This window comes from Amaranthus tricolor, chromosome 2 (assembly GCF_026212465.1).
Source record: "Amaranthus tricolor cultivar Red isolate AtriRed21 chromosome 2, ASM2621246v1, whole genome shotgun sequence".
Classification (NCBI taxonomy): Eukaryota; Viridiplantae; Streptophyta; class Magnoliopsida; order Caryophyllales; family Amaranthaceae; genus Amaranthus; species Amaranthus tricolor.
In genome coordinates, this window is record NC_080048.1 from 14,734,007 (window position 1) to 14,752,165 (window position 18,159).

General features: G+C 34.0%; 1 protein-coding gene across 1 annotated transcript; it reads right to left on the bottom strand.

Annotated features, from left to right (window-relative positions):
* Positions 1–1,160: 1,160 nt before the first annotated feature.
* Positions 1,161–11,190, bottom strand: LOC130805265 (auxin response factor 6-like). Its single transcript, XM_057669957.1, has 14 exons — positions 10,442–11,190; positions 9,496–9,608; positions 8,258–8,356; positions 8,119–8,175; positions 7,877–8,035; positions 7,704–7,788; positions 7,026–7,116; positions 6,620–6,784; positions 6,420–6,542; positions 4,942–5,017; positions 4,583–4,730; positions 3,314–4,452; positions 2,224–2,414; positions 1,161–2,134 (listed from the first exon to the last, which is right to left on the bottom strand). The coding sequence occupies exons 1-14, from the start codon at positions 10,482–10,484 to the stop codon at positions 1,930–1,932; spliced, it is 2,694 nt and encodes an 897-aa protein (XP_057525940.1). The 5' UTR covers positions 10,485–11,190; the 3' UTR covers positions 1,161–1,929.
* Positions 11,191–18,159: the final 6,969 nt, after the last annotated feature.

Genomic DNA, 18,159 nt, shown 5'->3' on the forward strand with positions numbered 1-18,159 from the left:
TTCAAGGTCTACCCCTACTCCTTCTTTAGAGTTATATGTAGAAGAGGTGCCCCTAGGGAATGAAGATATCAATGTTGTGGAAACAAATGCATTCGTGAATATAACTTCTTCTGCTCCTTCTCATACGCCCTTCCCTACCCAAGAAACCCAAAATCCCTTTATGTCATCTTCCTTTTGTCCTTCTAATGAACCCAATCAACTTCAATTTCAAGTATCAAATGATGATACTTTTAACTTAGAAGATACAAATGAGCCTTGGGATGATGTTAATAGTGAGAGTGATGAATTCGCTGAAGCTCTTTCTGAAGACGATGTGGGTGTTGACGAGGAGGCTCTAGCTAATGACATGACTTTAGGAAACATTTCAACAATCGTTGCCCCTACAACTCTATGCACTGGTCCCCCCTCTAGATGAACACATTGAGGACAACTCTTGGAGGTCTTGGGATTGTGATACAAGCTACACCGACGAAGGAGAGTTTCAAAAGGGTATGATGTTTGATAACAAGGATGCGTTGTTGGACGCTGTTAGATTGTATCATATTCGTAGGAACGTTGAGTACCGAACTGAGACTTCAAATCAAACCGTGGTGGTCTTGAAGTGTAAGAGAGGGTCACAACACTAGAACTTGCACGTCAAGGTAAACGGTAACTGTATCTGAGTATATAAACGTAGAGATTATCAAACAAATAAATAACATAAGTAAACAATTTGAATACTTCTTATTTATTTTTACAATACATAACGCTTAGTTATTGTTGAATTGCAGCAGAGATGGATCCAGCAGCTCCAGGCCCTCTCGACCCTAGTGTCTTTACGATGCAGGCGAATCATAGGAGCATTAGAATACTGTTTGTATATATTGAACATTTGTACATATAATATAGCAACGTAAGTGAACTTTCAAAAAAAGTATTAACATTTATAAATTGAGAGGAAAACTAACATAGAGCATCATTACAACGGTTATTTTCAAGTTCCTAACGGCTATTTTTCTAATTAACAACGGGTACTTTAATTCATAAAAAAAAATTAAAAGGGCAAAGTCGCTGTTACTAACAGCGACTTTGCCCTTTTAATTTTTTTTCCCCTCCTTCGCTGTTAGTAACAGCGATTTTACCCGGGGCTAGGCTTCGATGTACGGAAGCTTATTTTGAGAAATAAGTTTTCACGAAACCTATTTTTAGAATTAAGTTGTTAAATAACCTTTATTTTTTTTCAAATTTTCTCTCTGAGATATCAGGAGACTAGTTGGTAAGCAAACTACCTCCAAATTATAGGCAACAATTTGTCAAGGCTCCTAAGAGTTCATCATTTGACATTTACCCACTAAAATTATTTTACTTTATGATATTGTTCATACAACAAAATAGCATTAATAAGAGCAGTAACTAATTGAATTGTGCCAATTTTGGTGCATAATTCACATAACGCATGCAGGCAGGAGCAATATCGCTCATAAATTGTGAACTCTTGATACACTATTAACAACTAGCAAGTGTTGTTAATGGAGCAGACAATTCTCTGCTAATGAAAACCTGCAGATATCAATCGAGCTTTAATTAGTAAACAATGCTAGCTACAAAATACAATAATGATGGAACTGTTGAAGAGTTGTTACATCTGCAGAGTATTTCCCAACTTATAGGAAGTCGAGTCATGTGATTCGCCCCACAGTGGTTCAGGGGATACCACACAGGATAATTTACAGGGTTCTGCTGCTCGCACTATGTGCTATAACCTTAAACTTAACTGCTCAATGTTCAATTCCATTCCATAAAAGCCCGCTTGGACAATGAAATACGATGTTCAGAGCCAAGGGTGAAGATACAAATTAATTTAGGCCTCTGCTTGTAAGCCACCCACCCTACTGAGCTTGGTGCTTTTGTTATAGGTGCAACCTCAGCAATTGGGCGGCGCATCGGTCATTAGTAATCAAGAGAGGTTAAAGATGCCATCCCATTGCTATTATGTCTCAAGTCCTGTTGAATTGAGTATTCATCACAGCTATTGAAATTGTTTTGATGCTTTGGCCTTGACATAGCATGCCGAACATCACAACCCTCTTTACCCATCTGTTGTACTTCTAGAGGGGATAGGATCTTAATGTACCACACATTGTTAACAAATTCGCTGCAAGGATTTGTAATTTTTAGTTCAAGAGATCAATAATGAATTCTCAAGCTCTAAAACAAGTGAATAAAAGAAGTTGAAGAACTTACTGCCAAGGATCATCACCAAGCAGGAGAACATCATCCTCACGGTCAACAAATACAAGCTGCCAGCCTGATCTCAGGGGGTCCTCCAGTTGGCCTTCTAGACCAAACATTTGAGCAAGTTCACTGCACAGCTCCGGATAACTGCTAAATTTAGATATATCCAGTGAACGCCCAAGGGACCCTGATTTGTGGACCTGTCACACGAGAACTTAGTAATTTCCGAGTAGATGAAAAACAAGATGATTGCAGCTATATGAAAGTTAAAGCCTATTGCTAACAATCTAAGAAATCATATACAAAGCCAGTCTCTAACATAAACTTCACAAATTACACTGCATGATTATCTACATTTTAATAGAATTCAAACCCCCAACATTCCATCAAAATAACAAGTCCCCAAATTAGGATTAAATAAGTTTACACGAATTGGCCACATATAAATTCGATCCTGCTCACTCCGTCCCAAACAATCTGTTGCTGCTCCAAGTCATACAGTAGATTTTAGCTTCTTTCATTAGGTCAAATCCAGTTGTGTTCGACCACGGGCACTTTAAATTGAAAAAATCGCAATCAAAAATTCTAAAGTGATAAATAATTCTTCCTATCTTCCTATCTTCATAAACTACATAATACATATGTTCCACAATCCAACCAGCATATCAATCTTCATCTGTTAAATACATATACAAGTCCTCAGTCCTCAACTTGTGAATTTCCAGCACATTCCATTTTGATCACCAAAAAGAATTTATTAGATGACGACGCATAAATATAATGCTGAATAATTACTGAAGTCCTAAATCTGAAGAGTAGCTCCTGGACTTCAAGCTTAAAACCATTATTAACATAAATTTTTTTGGGAGGGGAGGCAGAGATTGGGAATCGAAGCACAATAAAAATATATCTGCCTATTTAACGTGCTCTCTCTTTCTTTTAACCACTCAAAGAAGTTGCCTCTCCAACAGTAGAATCTCATACTCTATGCAGCCAAAAAGTGCAAAAGAAAAACATCACATTCAGAATTAGTATTGCAACAAATTAAATTAGCACACAAAACAAGAGTGAAACTACATCCAATAAACAAAAGACTCACCTTCACAAAGGTTCCACTAGGTGGGTTTGCTTGCCCATCATTTTCAGACTGCTGCAGGAAACCTGATTCATCAACAAAGCTACTCGATATCATCTCAGAAACAGGTGGAAATTCAGTCCCTGCAACACTAGGAGAACTGGAGCAAGCAAATGGAATAGAAAATGAGTCATTCTCTTCATTACTACTTCTGAGGTTCACCGGTTCATTCTGCTGAACATTCACCCCAAATAACAAATTGTTTTGTGAATCACCAATGCCATGGTATAGCGAGAATTCCCTACCAGGCATAGGTGGCAACACAGAACAGAGTTCAGACATCCTAGTTTGTGGTCCTCCCAACTCTTCAATTTGAGGCAGAGAACATGGAATGGTACTAGGAGAAAACTGAGGCTCGACTGCAACTCGCTTCGAAAGAATGGGAGTAGAAGATACCAAAGGACTAGAGTCAGGTAAAGTGATTTGTCGAGACCCACAGTCTTGCGAGAACGAATTTAACAGACTATGCATCGGGGAAATGTCAGATGAAGTGACAGAGTTCATGATAGAGTTTGAGAACAATTGTGGTGGGCACCCAGAGGATATAGTTTCCAAGGATGTAGGTAAGGACTGAGGGGACGACTCAAAAGAATGCATCTTGGTGAAAACCTTAGGATCTTGTCGTTGATCAGAAAGTTGATTGCGTAGCTGGTCAAATTGAGTTTGCTGCTGTTGCGGTTGCTGACCATCATACTGTCGACAAGTTTGCTGTGGTTGCGGCTGGAGATGACCCTGGAATTGATTTTGAGCCACCGTTTGGCTTTCTTGAAAGCTCTGCGCTAAGGTTTGCTGCAACTGAACTTGCTGTAACAATTGATTTTGTATAAGAGATGATTGTTGACAAGACGCATTCTGATTTGGCTGGAACTGAAGAAGAGATTGGTTGGGACGTTTCTCCAAGCCCCGAGGATCTTGTAAAGCAGAAGACATCATTGTTTGATATATATCAGGTTGTAGACCCAGCATTGTAGGGTCCAGCCTTGGTTGCATCCAGGGATTGAATCCATAACTTTGAAAATTTAAGGATGGCATACATCGATCTCCAACCTCTCTCTGTAGCCACATAAATGGAGAATTGAGGCCCATGTCTCCATCCTTCAAAACTGGTAAAAGGATAAAACAAAAGTTAGGAAGCAAAAGTGTACACAAAAGAGCAGAAGGAGACAATTTTGTTTCTGATATACAAATCAAAGATAGATGAGAAAATGGCAAAACGAAAGCAGATGAACCAACCTGGAAAAGATGGCAGCCCAGATGGCCATGGACGCTTCAATCTTAATGGAAATGGGGAAGGGTACATCGGAAACGTAGTCAAAGGTTCAATCTCCCATAATGAGACACGAGGCTGCCTTTCCCCAGCAGTAGATTCATCCCAGCCAACCTGCATCAACAGAGGATTTTAGGGATTCAAGTATTGTATGGAGTCCAATGTGCAAAAATGAATTAATTTATAATTTCCCATAACTCAAACCAGTATCCTCACCAAGTCACATCCAAACTACAAAAAGAAAAGCATAACCGATGATTATACATCATTATTAACACCAAAATATTACTTCAACATAAAATGAAATTAAGTAGACTTGACAAACCTTTACTGAGCGCCAATAGGAAGTTGGCCAACGAACAGGATCCAAATCACAAATCCCTGTTATTGTGCCCATATACCTAAGAATTGCAGCAATATTGTCACTCAACAAAATGTCATTCTCACATTTAAAGAACAATATTTTGACAAATAAATATGGGCACATAACAAAATCAGAAGTCTACGGGTAGAACCACATTTTTCCATGACAAAGCTGCAATCTATTAGGGCAAGCTACATTTATCCAAAAGTCAACACGTAAATAAAACACTCGAGAGGAAGACAAAAGGTCAAAAAGGTTCACTACCACAATGACAAAAAAGTCCACCGTTATGTTACGTAACGCCCATTATGTAACATGTGTGAGAGTTGTTGCGAAGTTAAATCCCGTTATATGACTGTGCATGAAATTTTACGGTCAAAACGCTGAATCTACCGTTACGTAACGTGTAACGCCCGTTATTTTACCGTTATAACGAATTTCACCGTTACAACATTATTGGGCTCCATGTTAAAATTTCATCAATACTCATTAACTTTAATTATTACGATTGGTTAAATTATAGTTGCTCATAATTTTAAAACAAAATAATTAACTAATAACTAATAAGTTAATTAATTATACACTAAAAGAACCTCAAAAATTGAAATTACAAATTTACAATAGCTATAGCCATATTATTGTATAATAGTAGTTCAACAACTAAAATACAAATATAAGTTCAAAACTGACAGCATGAGCGTTCTATTTTGTTAAATTTCTCTATGATTGTTCCTTCTTTTATTCTGAACACATGCTTAGGATCCAGTGCAAAGAATTTAAGTGGTAAGAGCTTTAGATGAAACAGTTGAAAGACTATTGAGTAAAGATGGTAATTATTCTTTTCTCCCTCACACATTTCACCCCTCAAATCATTATCCCAAATTTCAGTGCATCCCCTCAAATTAAACAAGTTATTCTCCACTATTGTAGCTTCCTATCATCTAACAGTACCAACAACTTGATTTAAGAGTCTTAAGATTCTGTCACAGCACAGCCAGGTCTACGGATTTTCCATTACAGATCTAAAGGAAACTTACTCTGTACAGTAGTAGGGATACAGATGCACAAATCTAATAACCCTAGACCCACCCCATCAAAAATATTTTGTCATGTGGGAAGTGCCAAGCAATATCATTTCCACAATAATTCAATTAATTACTTGTTACTCTTCCGTCTACTACAAGAACCTTATCGGAATGCAATATTCAGGAAAGTCAATGGGTAAAAAGTCAACAATGCAGTATCATTAGAATTTAGCCCTAGACTAGTTTGTCAACCTTCAGTGTATCTTTAGACAAAAAAAAGAGTTTTCATGTCAAAGAATATGGGGTGTGTGCAACACAAGATCTGCAAGTGAGGCAATGACAAGAGAGAGTCATTCAACACGATACATAACATTCCATTGCCTTTCCCATGTACAATCATTTATGCTAACATACCTACGAACACTCGACTCCTCTGTTTCAAACAACATCCGAAATCGCATGCCCACAGTGACACGTGTATGATGGATAGCTTTAACATACTTCGCTAATGGAACCACAAATTCAGAAGGACTAGCCCTGTAGATATGAATCAATAACAAGTAAGCATAAATTTCTCACCAGTAGAGAGTTCTATATTTATGAATTGCTTTTACCTGGGATTAAAAAATATTGTAAAACGGCTATTTGTAGAAGCAGCGTGAGCCGCTGCAGCAAGAAGCCCTATATGCATACTATCACTCGATAATACTGATGAAGGCATCACAGTCTGTGGACGATTAGCACGCCGAATGCCAAGGAGTAATTCATTCTTTTCATTCCTGATACAGGATTTTAAAATAATTATAGCACATATGGCAGTAAAAAAAACTTACTTTTGCAGTAGTCTGTGTATGTCAAAGGGAAATTCCAACTCTATGTTTATCACAAAATTAGCCAAACAAAACAATTCTGAACCTCAACCTATTGTTATATTTTCCGTTTTTTTCTTGATCAGCTTTTTTGGCAAAAAATAGCTCAAAGTGCACATACAAACAACAGTGTATAAGAAGACGGCCTTACCAGATGAAGATGACTGAATCCCCAGCAACTAGTCTTTTAGCACTTACAAAGACACTCCATCCAGTGGTAAGAAGATGTCGCTTAGGCTGCCCTGCAACAGCAAAGGCAACATTTCAAGTAATAAACAAGCCGTGAGTTACCAGCTACCCAATTAAAATTTCCACTTCTTATAATACATCTTTAGCAAATGGGTCCATCAATTGGGGTCGGCTACAGGCTGATCTGGTTTGAACCAACAGGTCATAAATTTATCATTAATCTATTCTATTGCTATAAAATAGCTATAAAATACCATAACATATTTTCCGGTTAAATTTGAAAATTAGTTTTCTTATTCTATTGGGCCTAAAAGAGCTTTGCATATCATAATTGTGGAATATTGACTCAAAAAACAATAATTGACGAAAAAATAGTAGGTTATAACTAAAAATACTGATTTAGCACTCAAACATCTACCAAGTAGTCTAATCCTTAACAACTCTGTGTCGAATAAGTTCAATTATTTATCTACATGCATTGGTATAAAACAACAAAAGCAGTTCACTGCCTGATCTAGACTCAGACATCACCCATCTGCAATGGTCAATGATTATTCTTTCTTTTTTGCGATAAAAGATTCCTACAGTGAGTTCTTCCGTATCTTTTCAGCTAACTTGAAATCAATAAATTGAAACTAACCCCGAAAGATATGCCTAAATTTCCATTCATTATCATGCAGATCTCTAGCAATCAATTCCTGAGCAGGAGGTTGCTGTGTGTAATCCTGTTGAATATCACATTGGCAATTACCATTGATACAGAAATGAATAAATAATGAGAAAATGAGACGTCGGAAACTCAACAACACTTACAAGAGGTGGAAAAACTTTTTCAGCTGCTCTGCGAGGAACAGAAAATCCTCCATGAGTGCTAGTGTCACTTGCAGTTAACGTTTTACAGAAATAATTAGTAGGCTGTTTGCTGGGAGTGCCCAATTCTGCAGGCAGAAGACAGACATCTTTTTGCTCTTGCTACAAAAATTACAATTTTCTCACTAAATATTGATGCAGATTCACAAAACCAGAATACACATGTCACAGAATAAAGACAATACCAAAGTCAAGGGCTGCAAGGTCATCTGTGCATATACTTCATCTGTCTCCACGTCTGCCTGTAACCACAGATATGAGAGCACTAGAAGGCAGCTAGCACAAAAATTTATGTGAACCAGTGAAATTAACCAAAACACTTACATGCATGGTGACATCATGAAGCTGACAGACAAGTTGTGGAGGCAAGCTAGGATAATTAGGTATATGCGCGTCTATTTCTTTGTTAGTCGAAGCGGCAACCTGAAGACACATCCAATAGGTAGTAAGAGCATGCAATCTAAAGTGATTATAACAAAATTATTTCACAAATCTAAAATGAAATAAGTTACACATAAAAATCCAACTAACTTTCCCACCCCAAGAAAAATAAAAAAAGGAAAGAACACTGGAAAATTGCTGGAAAAGCAAAAGAATTGCTACAAATGACAACAGCAGCATAATGCAAAAACAAGGCTGCATCATCATATCAAGGATGTATCGTAAATCTTTTGAGTTCCGTGTTGACCGCAAAAACATCCGCATTGACCGTGATATTCGTTTCACGACCGTATTTTTGCACTATGATTACAGTAGCCAACAAAAAAACAAAGTTTCTACATTTATTCCTGAAAAATTTACAACTACTGGACAATTCAAACTAACTTCTTGAACTAGATATTTTTCCCTTGAACTGTAAGGTAAGACAATAAAAAGAACCTTAATACTGCAGATTCGCATCCTATGAAATATTGTCTTACCAAGGCCATAAAGGAGGTTTTTCTTTGTTTTATTCCCCAAAAGATCATTTAGGAGAGGATAATGGAGAAAGGGTGGAACTAGGGGGTCAAAACTCGGGAAGTATGAATCCTTACCCTCGTAATAAAAAAGTAGTTCTTTCGTGCAAACATCATATACACAAGCACATGATTTAATTAGCCACTACTATATCATGAAACCAAAAAACTAAGAAACTTTTCCAAAATTCATATGTAGAAAAAGATGACTCTAGAAGCATAGATGATAAACAAAAGATAAAGCTTTACGATGCTTTTTGGCTTCTCATGACATCCCCCTTTGGTGTATGATCTCTAAACCAATTTCAACGTGTCCATTCTCAATGAGACCAATATTTATAATTTTCATTTTGGATTATAATAGACTATAGTAAATTGACACATCAATTTCACTTCTTTTTTATGTGAAGCTGAAGATAATGTTTAGAATCAATGGTTGATCGTAAACAACATCTTTGTTATTACAAGGATAAGATTGAGTACATCTAAGGACAAACCCCCAATCAAGTCCCGCCTAGACCAGACTCACTTGGTATTGAGGTAATGCACGTTGTTGTTTCAGATTCCATGCATAAGCAAGACATCAAAACATCTACACAGACTGACCTGTTCACTGTGACCTTGGGGAAAGTATACAACACGGCTTCCCACTGGGGGCAAGGAGACTAGAGGACCAGCACATGCATGCCACAATTCTGAGTTTAAAACCTTCTTTTCACCTGATCATAAAAGCAGAATCAAAGAAGATTTTTCAGATAAAACATTGCTTCAAAACAAGCGGAGGCAGAAGCTACTCTTTCATATGAGCAGCAACGGATGCATTAACTATACGGAATAGACAAATAAACTATACGGAAGGAAAATACCCTAGGAAAATACATGACAAGAAAGAGATAGCTTATAAAGATAGAAGGTAGTGTAATTGCATAGCTATTACACCAGCCTCTAACCTCTTCTTAGCTTCTTATTATTTAGTATTTCAAAAAAAAGGAAATACAACCCCTTAAAATGGAGGGAATCAAGTCTAACTAACCAAGGCCTAGCGGACAAAACCTAATCCCTTAAATTATGGGAATTAAGTCCAACTTATCAAGCTCTTGCCTTTTTTTTTTTTGCAAGAAAAACAAACAGTTGATATGAATACATGTAGTTTAAATGCTTTGAATCCTCAGTAAAAGGGTAAAACTGCAAATATGTATTAGTTTGTCAGCACCGACAAGTAATATACCTAAACAAAATTTAGCCTAAGAGTCTCAAAAAATTAAATCACATAATTGTATGCAACTGCAAAGGGCCTCTTTTCTTGAGTCACTATATTTCAATAAATCCCTTCCAAATCAGAAATTCATCATTCCCTCACACATAACTAAATTTAATTGCAAGTGTATGCACCTCAAACTATACTAACAAACTAAAATTTTTATCCATAACAGCACAAAGCAGTTTTAATATTCTTCCATTGCTTAGTATATGCAAAATATATAAAGTTTTTATACATACAATCATATACGATGGAAAAAAAAACACAAATATATTACAGAAATCCGCTTACCTTCCTCAGGTAGATGACTGAAACCTGAAGATAACAATTTCATTATGCTATATCAATCAAACCCCTCAAGAAAGTGGGAAAAAGGAAGGCAAAAATCTTCCAAGCTCGTGTTCCACCACCCCGACCCCCCACCCCTACTACAAAAACCCACCTCAAATTTCCCAAAAAGAGCTCACCCAAAACCAGTTTCACTGCAAAAATTCACCCTTCTCCGCTTCATGCTACTAGGATCTTCTACTCACACCCCAAATGGAAATAAAACTAAATGATTTGGAGCTTTTTCACCTGCTTAAGCAGCTCTAGAAACTGCAACAAAATTTACTCCAAAAAAGAGCTCATTTTCCTCAGCTGGGTACAATTTTAAAGTCCGCCTAACTAGGGTTTTCCTCAGCTGGGTACAATTTTAAAGTCCGCCTAACTAGGGTTTTCAAGTTGATTTTCCCAAAAGTTTCCTATGTAGATCTCTTAGTAAAGGAGAGAGAAAACGGTATATCATATCATATCATGTGCCAATTATTTTTACATTATTCAACTAATTGACTGAAAATGTGTGAAGGTAAGCAAAAGGTCCTATGGTGGAGTGGATCTTTCGGAAGATTTTCAGACAACTAAACCCAGTAAAGAAAGGAGAAAGAGTAATAGCACGAAAGAAGCAAGTTGAGAGAGGGAGAAAAAGAAAGTACTCCAGAAAATTTTAACTCGAAACTTAGCTTCTCCAATTAGCCCACTAGTTAGTAGTTTTGGTAAGGTAAGTACCCTGTCTACTCCTAAACTATGATCTTATTCAAGTTGCCCCCACAACCAATTTTGACCAATTTGACCAATTTTGACTTTGAGTAATCAATTTCCTAAGAGCACTTTAAATGCGTTGTACCCATATCACTCTTTCAATTTTTTTACCCGATTCTTATTTGTCGCCACCCTTTTCATTTTATCGCCACCCCCCTTCTTAATGAAATTACGAATTTGCCCCTGATCTTTAAAAATTTACAAATTTGCCATTGAGTTAATAACTTTTCATTTTCATTTTTTTAAAATTTTTTTTAATTATTCTTATTTATATTATTATTGTTATTATTATTATCATAGTTATTATTATTATTATTATTATTATTATTATTATTATAACGGTTATTATTATTACGGTTATTAATAATAATAATAATAATAATAATAATAATAATAAAAATAATAATAAAAATTAAAAATTAAAAAAAAAATACCAGTCGCACAAAAACGTGCGACTGATAGTCGCACAAACCAGTCGCACGTTTTTGTGCGACTGGTTTGTGCGACTGTCAGTCGCACGTTTTTGTGCGACTAGTATTTTTTTTTTAATTTTTTATTTATTGTTATTAATTTTATTATTATTATTAATAATATTGTGGTTGTTATTATTATTATTAAATTATTATTTTTGTTTTAATTATTATTGTTATAATTGATGTAAGAAAGAAAGCGTAAAATTTTATTATTAGAGGAAACCCAAAATACAAATATTAGCTAGATTATAGAAATTAGGAGTTTATAAATTACTCCAATACAGAAAACCTTAGCCAAAACAAATTTTTTTGGGATGATGCAAAACTAATGCCCAAGACTCCTTTTATAAGGAGAAGAATAACAAGCCTTTGTTATTCTTCCGATGTGGGATAATGATAAACATTAATCTTCCAATGTGGGATAATGAAAAATATTAATCTTCCAATGTGGGATAATGACAAACATCAATCTTCCAATGTAAGGTTATGTCTTGAATCCCACATTGGAAGATTGATGTTTGTCATTATCCCACATTGAAAGATTAATGTTTTTCATTATCCCACATTGGAAGATTAATGTTTTTCATTATCCCACATTGGAAGATTAATGTTCATCAACCAAACGGGCCGTAAATGAAATAACAATAAATTTAAGAAAATTAAAAAAAAAAAAAAAAAACTACCTATTGTATTCCACTATTTGTAAAAAAGTATATATTCTTTCTTTTTTTCAAAAAACTACCACATATAATCCAAACGTTCGCAACACACTACCACTTGACAAAAAACTTTTGTTGACCATTACGTGGAGATTTTGACTTATTGTTACGTTTTTTGCAAGTGATACCACTTAATGTACCTTAAGTAATAATTTTCTTCCCTGTCCATAGCTTATTACCCTTCATTCTTTTTTCTTCTCAGTGTTCATGGAAACAATTTGTGCTTGGAACAATTAAGGTTTCAATTTAGCATTTACTTCTCTAATCTACTAGTAAGTTGAACTAGCAAGTTATATTTTCTTCTTCTCTTTGCTACACTTTTTCCTTGAATGGTTCTGTTCGTAAAGATCTCATTTTTTCTATTTAAACTTCAAAATTCTCTGGTTTTACTAGTCTAATCCCTTAATCGAATAATCTTCACTTCATTTTCTTCTTTAATTCGTTAATAATGGCTAAAAAGAGCAGAGCGGTTAAGAGAATTTCAATTGATTGCAAATGAGTAACTAAACAAGAATATTTTTTTTCTTTAAACTTCGTGCTTTATTTCGATTTGTTTTGTGAATATTGATTGATTTATGTGTTAATTTTTGCCTATTGTCATTGATCAATTTCTTTTATTTCTCTGATTGTTTTTAGGGTTTAGTTAATTAAACTTGCATTTAATCTTGATTTTTATTTTTTGTTTTTTTGTGTTGAACTATAGAAACTTTGCTCATTATTATTCATCATGTGAGATAATAAAGCCAATCAACATTAGCTTCAATTTTAGTCAATTTTTTTGTGATTAAAACTTACTAGATCGAGTACAAAGTTTGAATAAAGATGACGACATGGTGTAAACGCAGTAAAAAAGGTTTGAATAAAGATGATAATTATTGTGTTTTAAAAAATATGGAGATGGTAGAGTTAAAAAGAATAAAGGATTGAAATGTGCTTCAAATAAGACACTAATAATGGTCAATTTATAAGAGAAGAGAATAGGAGGGAACAACAGGAAATTGAAGGGCATATTAGAAAAAATATGGTGGGAAGGGTTCATTTAGTAACATCACGTGACAACCACATGTTTGGCCAAACGTCCACTTAACGTTCAACAAACGTTTTTTGCCAAGTGGTAGTGTTTTGCAAACGCTTGAGTTACATAAGGTATTTTTTTTATAAAAAAAAATAGAATATAAAGTTTTTTTGCAAAAGGTGGTATACAATAGATAGTTTTTTGTAATTTTTCCTAAATATAATGATATGGTAAGTGAAATATTTATGTTTAATATAACACAACAATAAACTCTTTTGTGAAAACAACCTTTTTTAAGATCTTTTCTAATTTGGGATCAAAAGTTTACAACAATTGGATTCATTTTTAATCCTTGAAAGTAACAAAAAGCTCAGATTTGAGTTGCTCACCCAAAGCCACTATAACATGACATTAAACAAACCAACGCGATGAAAAGAGAGAATCTTTAATATGAAAACACTCATATACTACAATGTTCAACTACCAAACTAAATAATTACAAATTCAAGGCTCAATTCCAAATCTAATTAATTTGGGATCTAAGATATTAATGCACTACCAAAACTATTATCAAACTAATAACCAAAGAAGATGAAAAACATATCTCATTACCATCACTATAACATATGAAGGCAAGAATCAACCATGATTAATTAAATAAAGGAAACATTATTAAAAAAAAATATACCTATTCTATACCACATTTTGCCAAAATCTACCTATTCAATTTTTTTTTGGGAAAAACTACCTTATATGACCCAAACGTATATATGCAAAATACTACCAGGTGATAGAATCTGTTTGTTGACCATCAATTTAGGTTTGACCAAACACATTTTTTGCACCTGATGTTACTAAATGTACCTGCTTCTCTATATTTTTTCTATTTTTCCCTCCAATTTCTCGTTATTCCCCTTTTTCCTTTCCCTTATTAATTAAGCATTTTTATTTACATGTTTTGAAGCAGATTTCAGCCTAGTTATTATCTAACACTCCCATCTTCTTCATTTAATCCTTATTTGCTGCATTTACACCATGCCTTTATTTTCTTCAATAAAAAATCCAAGGTTGATAAGTGTGGAGTGCGGTTGTGGTGCTCCTTTTACAAAGAAAACTTGTGATCCAAGGAGAATCCTAGAAGGAGGTTCAAGATATGCAAGTTTTTTTACCCGGATACCAATTTAAGGGGTTACAGCAGGTTCATTTGGCTAGATGAACCTAAAATGGTGGGTTGGCAAGGGGGAGGGGGTAGCAAATACACTTGTTGAGGAGAAGAGGCAATTGACAACCGAAGTAAGATTTTGACTTCAAGGGTTTCCTTTTTGGAACATGAAAAGGAACATGCCATTGCAGAAACGGGGAAGATTAAGAAAAAGATGAGGAATGAGAGAAAGCATGGAAAAAATGTTATACTTTTAGGATTAGATGCTAAGAGCTTTTGTATTAGGTTTTTTTTATTTGTTTTTTGTTGGGATTATTTGTAATTTTTCATTGACAAAGCTATGAGCATATGTTTGTATACATGAATTGATTTAATAGTATTAACGAAGTTTGAGCCAATTATAGCACTTGAATACTGATTAAAGATTTATAATGCAAACAAGTTTTGAGAATACAATAAGGTCTCAAAAGCAACAACTTAAATAAAATATAAACTACATGAACTTAAGAGAATTTGAGAACAAAAAAATTAAACTTGACTACTTTTATCCAATACATTATGTGATCCACTTGCTAAGTTTTGGCTTAAAATGACCCTTGGTGTAAGTAATTTGGCTCCAGGCTTTTTGGTCCCTACTGCACAAGATTTCTTCCTACCTTCTTTTAATGGTGTAACCTGAGATGGGCGTAGTAGTTGATAGATTCTTGAGTTTGTTGGAGTTGCAGTGGTGGGTGTAGGGATTGCTTAAGTTGCATTTGTTGTTTTAGTGATTGTTGGAGTTGCAGTTGTAGGTGTAGCTTGTTGGGGCTAAACGTCTGTTGTATTTTGAATTGCTAATGAAGATGAAACAAACCTCTTTTTAGCCCTTCCTTCCTTTTACTTCTCCATAGTGGATGGGGGTTTTGGAGGGTTCTTGCATTTTGTTTTGTTATATCCAAGTGTACCTCAATTTCCACACTTTCTTTGCTTGAACTCCCTTCACAACAAAATTTGTTTTCTTCCTAACCCTTATCTCATCTGCCTCTAACTTGCTCTTTCGCTTGTTTGGCCTGTCAGGCATCTTCCTAAAAGGGGGCGGTAGAGGTTCAGGTAATGTAAAGGCATGCCACATTTTATGTTCTGGCATGCCATGGAACCTATAGGTCCATAACTCTTGGTATAAGTCTTCACATGGTAAGCTTCATGGAAAAATTAAGTGTAATCCAATTTTCTAAACACAATGTAATGCTGCTATTGTTATTGTTATTGTTGTTGTTGTTGTTGGTTTTGTTGTTATTGTTGTTGTTGTTATTGGTTTTGTTGTTATTGTTGTTGGTGTGGTGTTGGTGTTGGTGTTGTTGTTGTTGTTGCTGTTGTTGATGTTGTTATTGTTGTTGTCACATTTTGCTGCTACTGTTGTTACTATTGTGATTGTAGTTGTTGTCATTGCTATTATTGTTGATTTTTTTGTTGTTATAGTTGTTATTGTTAATAATGTTGCTGTTGTTGTTGTTGCTATTATTGATGTGATTATTTTTGTTGTTGTTGTTGTTATTGTTATTTTTGTTGTTATTATTGTTGTTGTCATAAAATAATTATTTTTTATTAACCTTGATAGTAAATATCATCTCCAATTTAACATAAATAATAAGAGTATATGATTCAATAAACGTTTTTACTAAACTTATCATTATATTATGAAACCGAAACACCATAAATCTTTAAATGAACAATTTATGTCGATCGTTGAAGAAAAAACATAGATATGTCTGTAGGAATTTATGGATGCTATTAGCAGAATTTCACATAACTATTACTTAGTATCCATCACATGTATGAATCAAGCATATCATACAATCTAATAAAAAGACTGTAAAATTTCATGTGTCATTCACATAGTGATTTGCCATATGGAATAATTATTTCCAATTAAATATTAACTTATTTCTTAATATATGAGTAGTATATCACAATAAGATATGTTCTTTAAAATATTCTTAGAATATTACTTCCTCTTATTCACTTTAAATGTCTCATTTGGTTTTTTAGCACTATTTATCAATCACTTTTATTATGTGCTTTATTTTTAATCTATAAGTTAAAACATAGTTAGTGGGATTTTGTTTGATTCGTCTTATTGTAAGTTTTATTAATATCAACTTTTTACAATTCTTACTTAAGTAAAATTAAAGATATTTAAAACCGAAAAAGTGCATTGACAAATGTGTCAAAACCAAATGGGACCTTTAAAGTGCATAGAAGGGAGTATATTTTTGAATTTAACATAAATTTTTGTTTTTCTATGTTGTAATATTTGCTAATCAATAAAATTTTTCATTAAAATTTTAATTTCTAAAATATTTCATCAACAAACAAAAGATAAATAATAATCAAAAATCATTCTTAGAATGATAAATAATCATTAAGATAATGTTAGAAGATAACTCATACTTCCTCCGTTTCAAAATACTTGCATCAAATACAATTTTACGTAATCCAATGCGTTTGTCGGGTTGTTTATATCTAGAGTTATACATAACTAAAATTAAATTTGATATTGTGAAAATATGCGACGAGACGAATAAAACAAGATCCCATATGACTATGTTTTTTCTCGTATAATAGCCGAAAAATGTAAATTACCATAAAATGATAAATAGTGCAAGAGTTGATTTGGTGCAAATAATATAGAACGGAGGAATTATTTTTCGTAAAAAGTATGAAAACTTTAAATAATAATTATATTAACAACCTTATTTTTTTTATTAAAAGTGCTATATATTCTAAAATCCTATATATCTTTTACAAGAAAAATTATAATTTTACTCTGATAACATGTAATTAATATATCTCTATTTAAAATTTATATTTATATGTATTTACTAGTAAAGTTATAAAGTAATAACGACTTTTGATGCATGACTTATACAACAATAGAAGAGTATAAATAGTGCAAAGTAGTATCAAACACCAAGAGTAGATGAATATAAAAATTAAGATACCTCTACTCAGTCTACTAGAATATTTTCTGGTTCAATATATGCTAATACTTATGACAAAAGAGAAAGCTACTTTTCTATTTTATGAGATGTAACCAGGGATGGTCATGGGTTTGGAACCTGTTAGATCAGCCTCAAATTCGCCCTTTTTAAAGGGTATGGGTCTTATTTTTTGAGACCCAATGGATCCGGGTCGGATCTGAATCTTAAAATAGTTGGCGGGTCTATGTCTGGGTTCGAGGGTTAGGACTTGTACCCGGACCCAGACCCTACCTCTAGACTCCGACCCTGGACCTGCCTCGTAGACCCGAATCCAGACCCTTATAATTATTAATATATATATATATATATATATATATATATATATGCTTATTAGTATTAAATTAGTATTAAATTGTCTTACACTCAATACTATTTTGTGACTTTTCTACATATATATATATATATATATATATATATATATATATGATGAATGTGACAAATTAAAGAGATTTTTTTGAGACTCATTAAGGATCCTAGACCCATCAGATCCAGAGGGTCTAGATCTGGGTCCGAAAAACTTGGACCCTTAGGGTTCGGATC

Coding starts and splice junctions, on each gene's coding strand:
- LOC130805265 (XM_057669957.1), bottom strand. CDS start 10,484: ATGAAATTGTTATCTTCAGGTTTCAGTCATCTACCTGAGGAAG. Junction 7,789..7,876: donor AAAAAGTTTTTCCACCTCTT/GTAAGTGTTGTT, acceptor GATATTCAACAG/GATTACACACAGCAACCTCC. Junction 5,018..6,419: donor GAGGAGTCGAGTGTTCGTAG/GTATGTTAGCAT, acceptor TGCAATTCTTAG/GTATATGGGCACAATAACAG.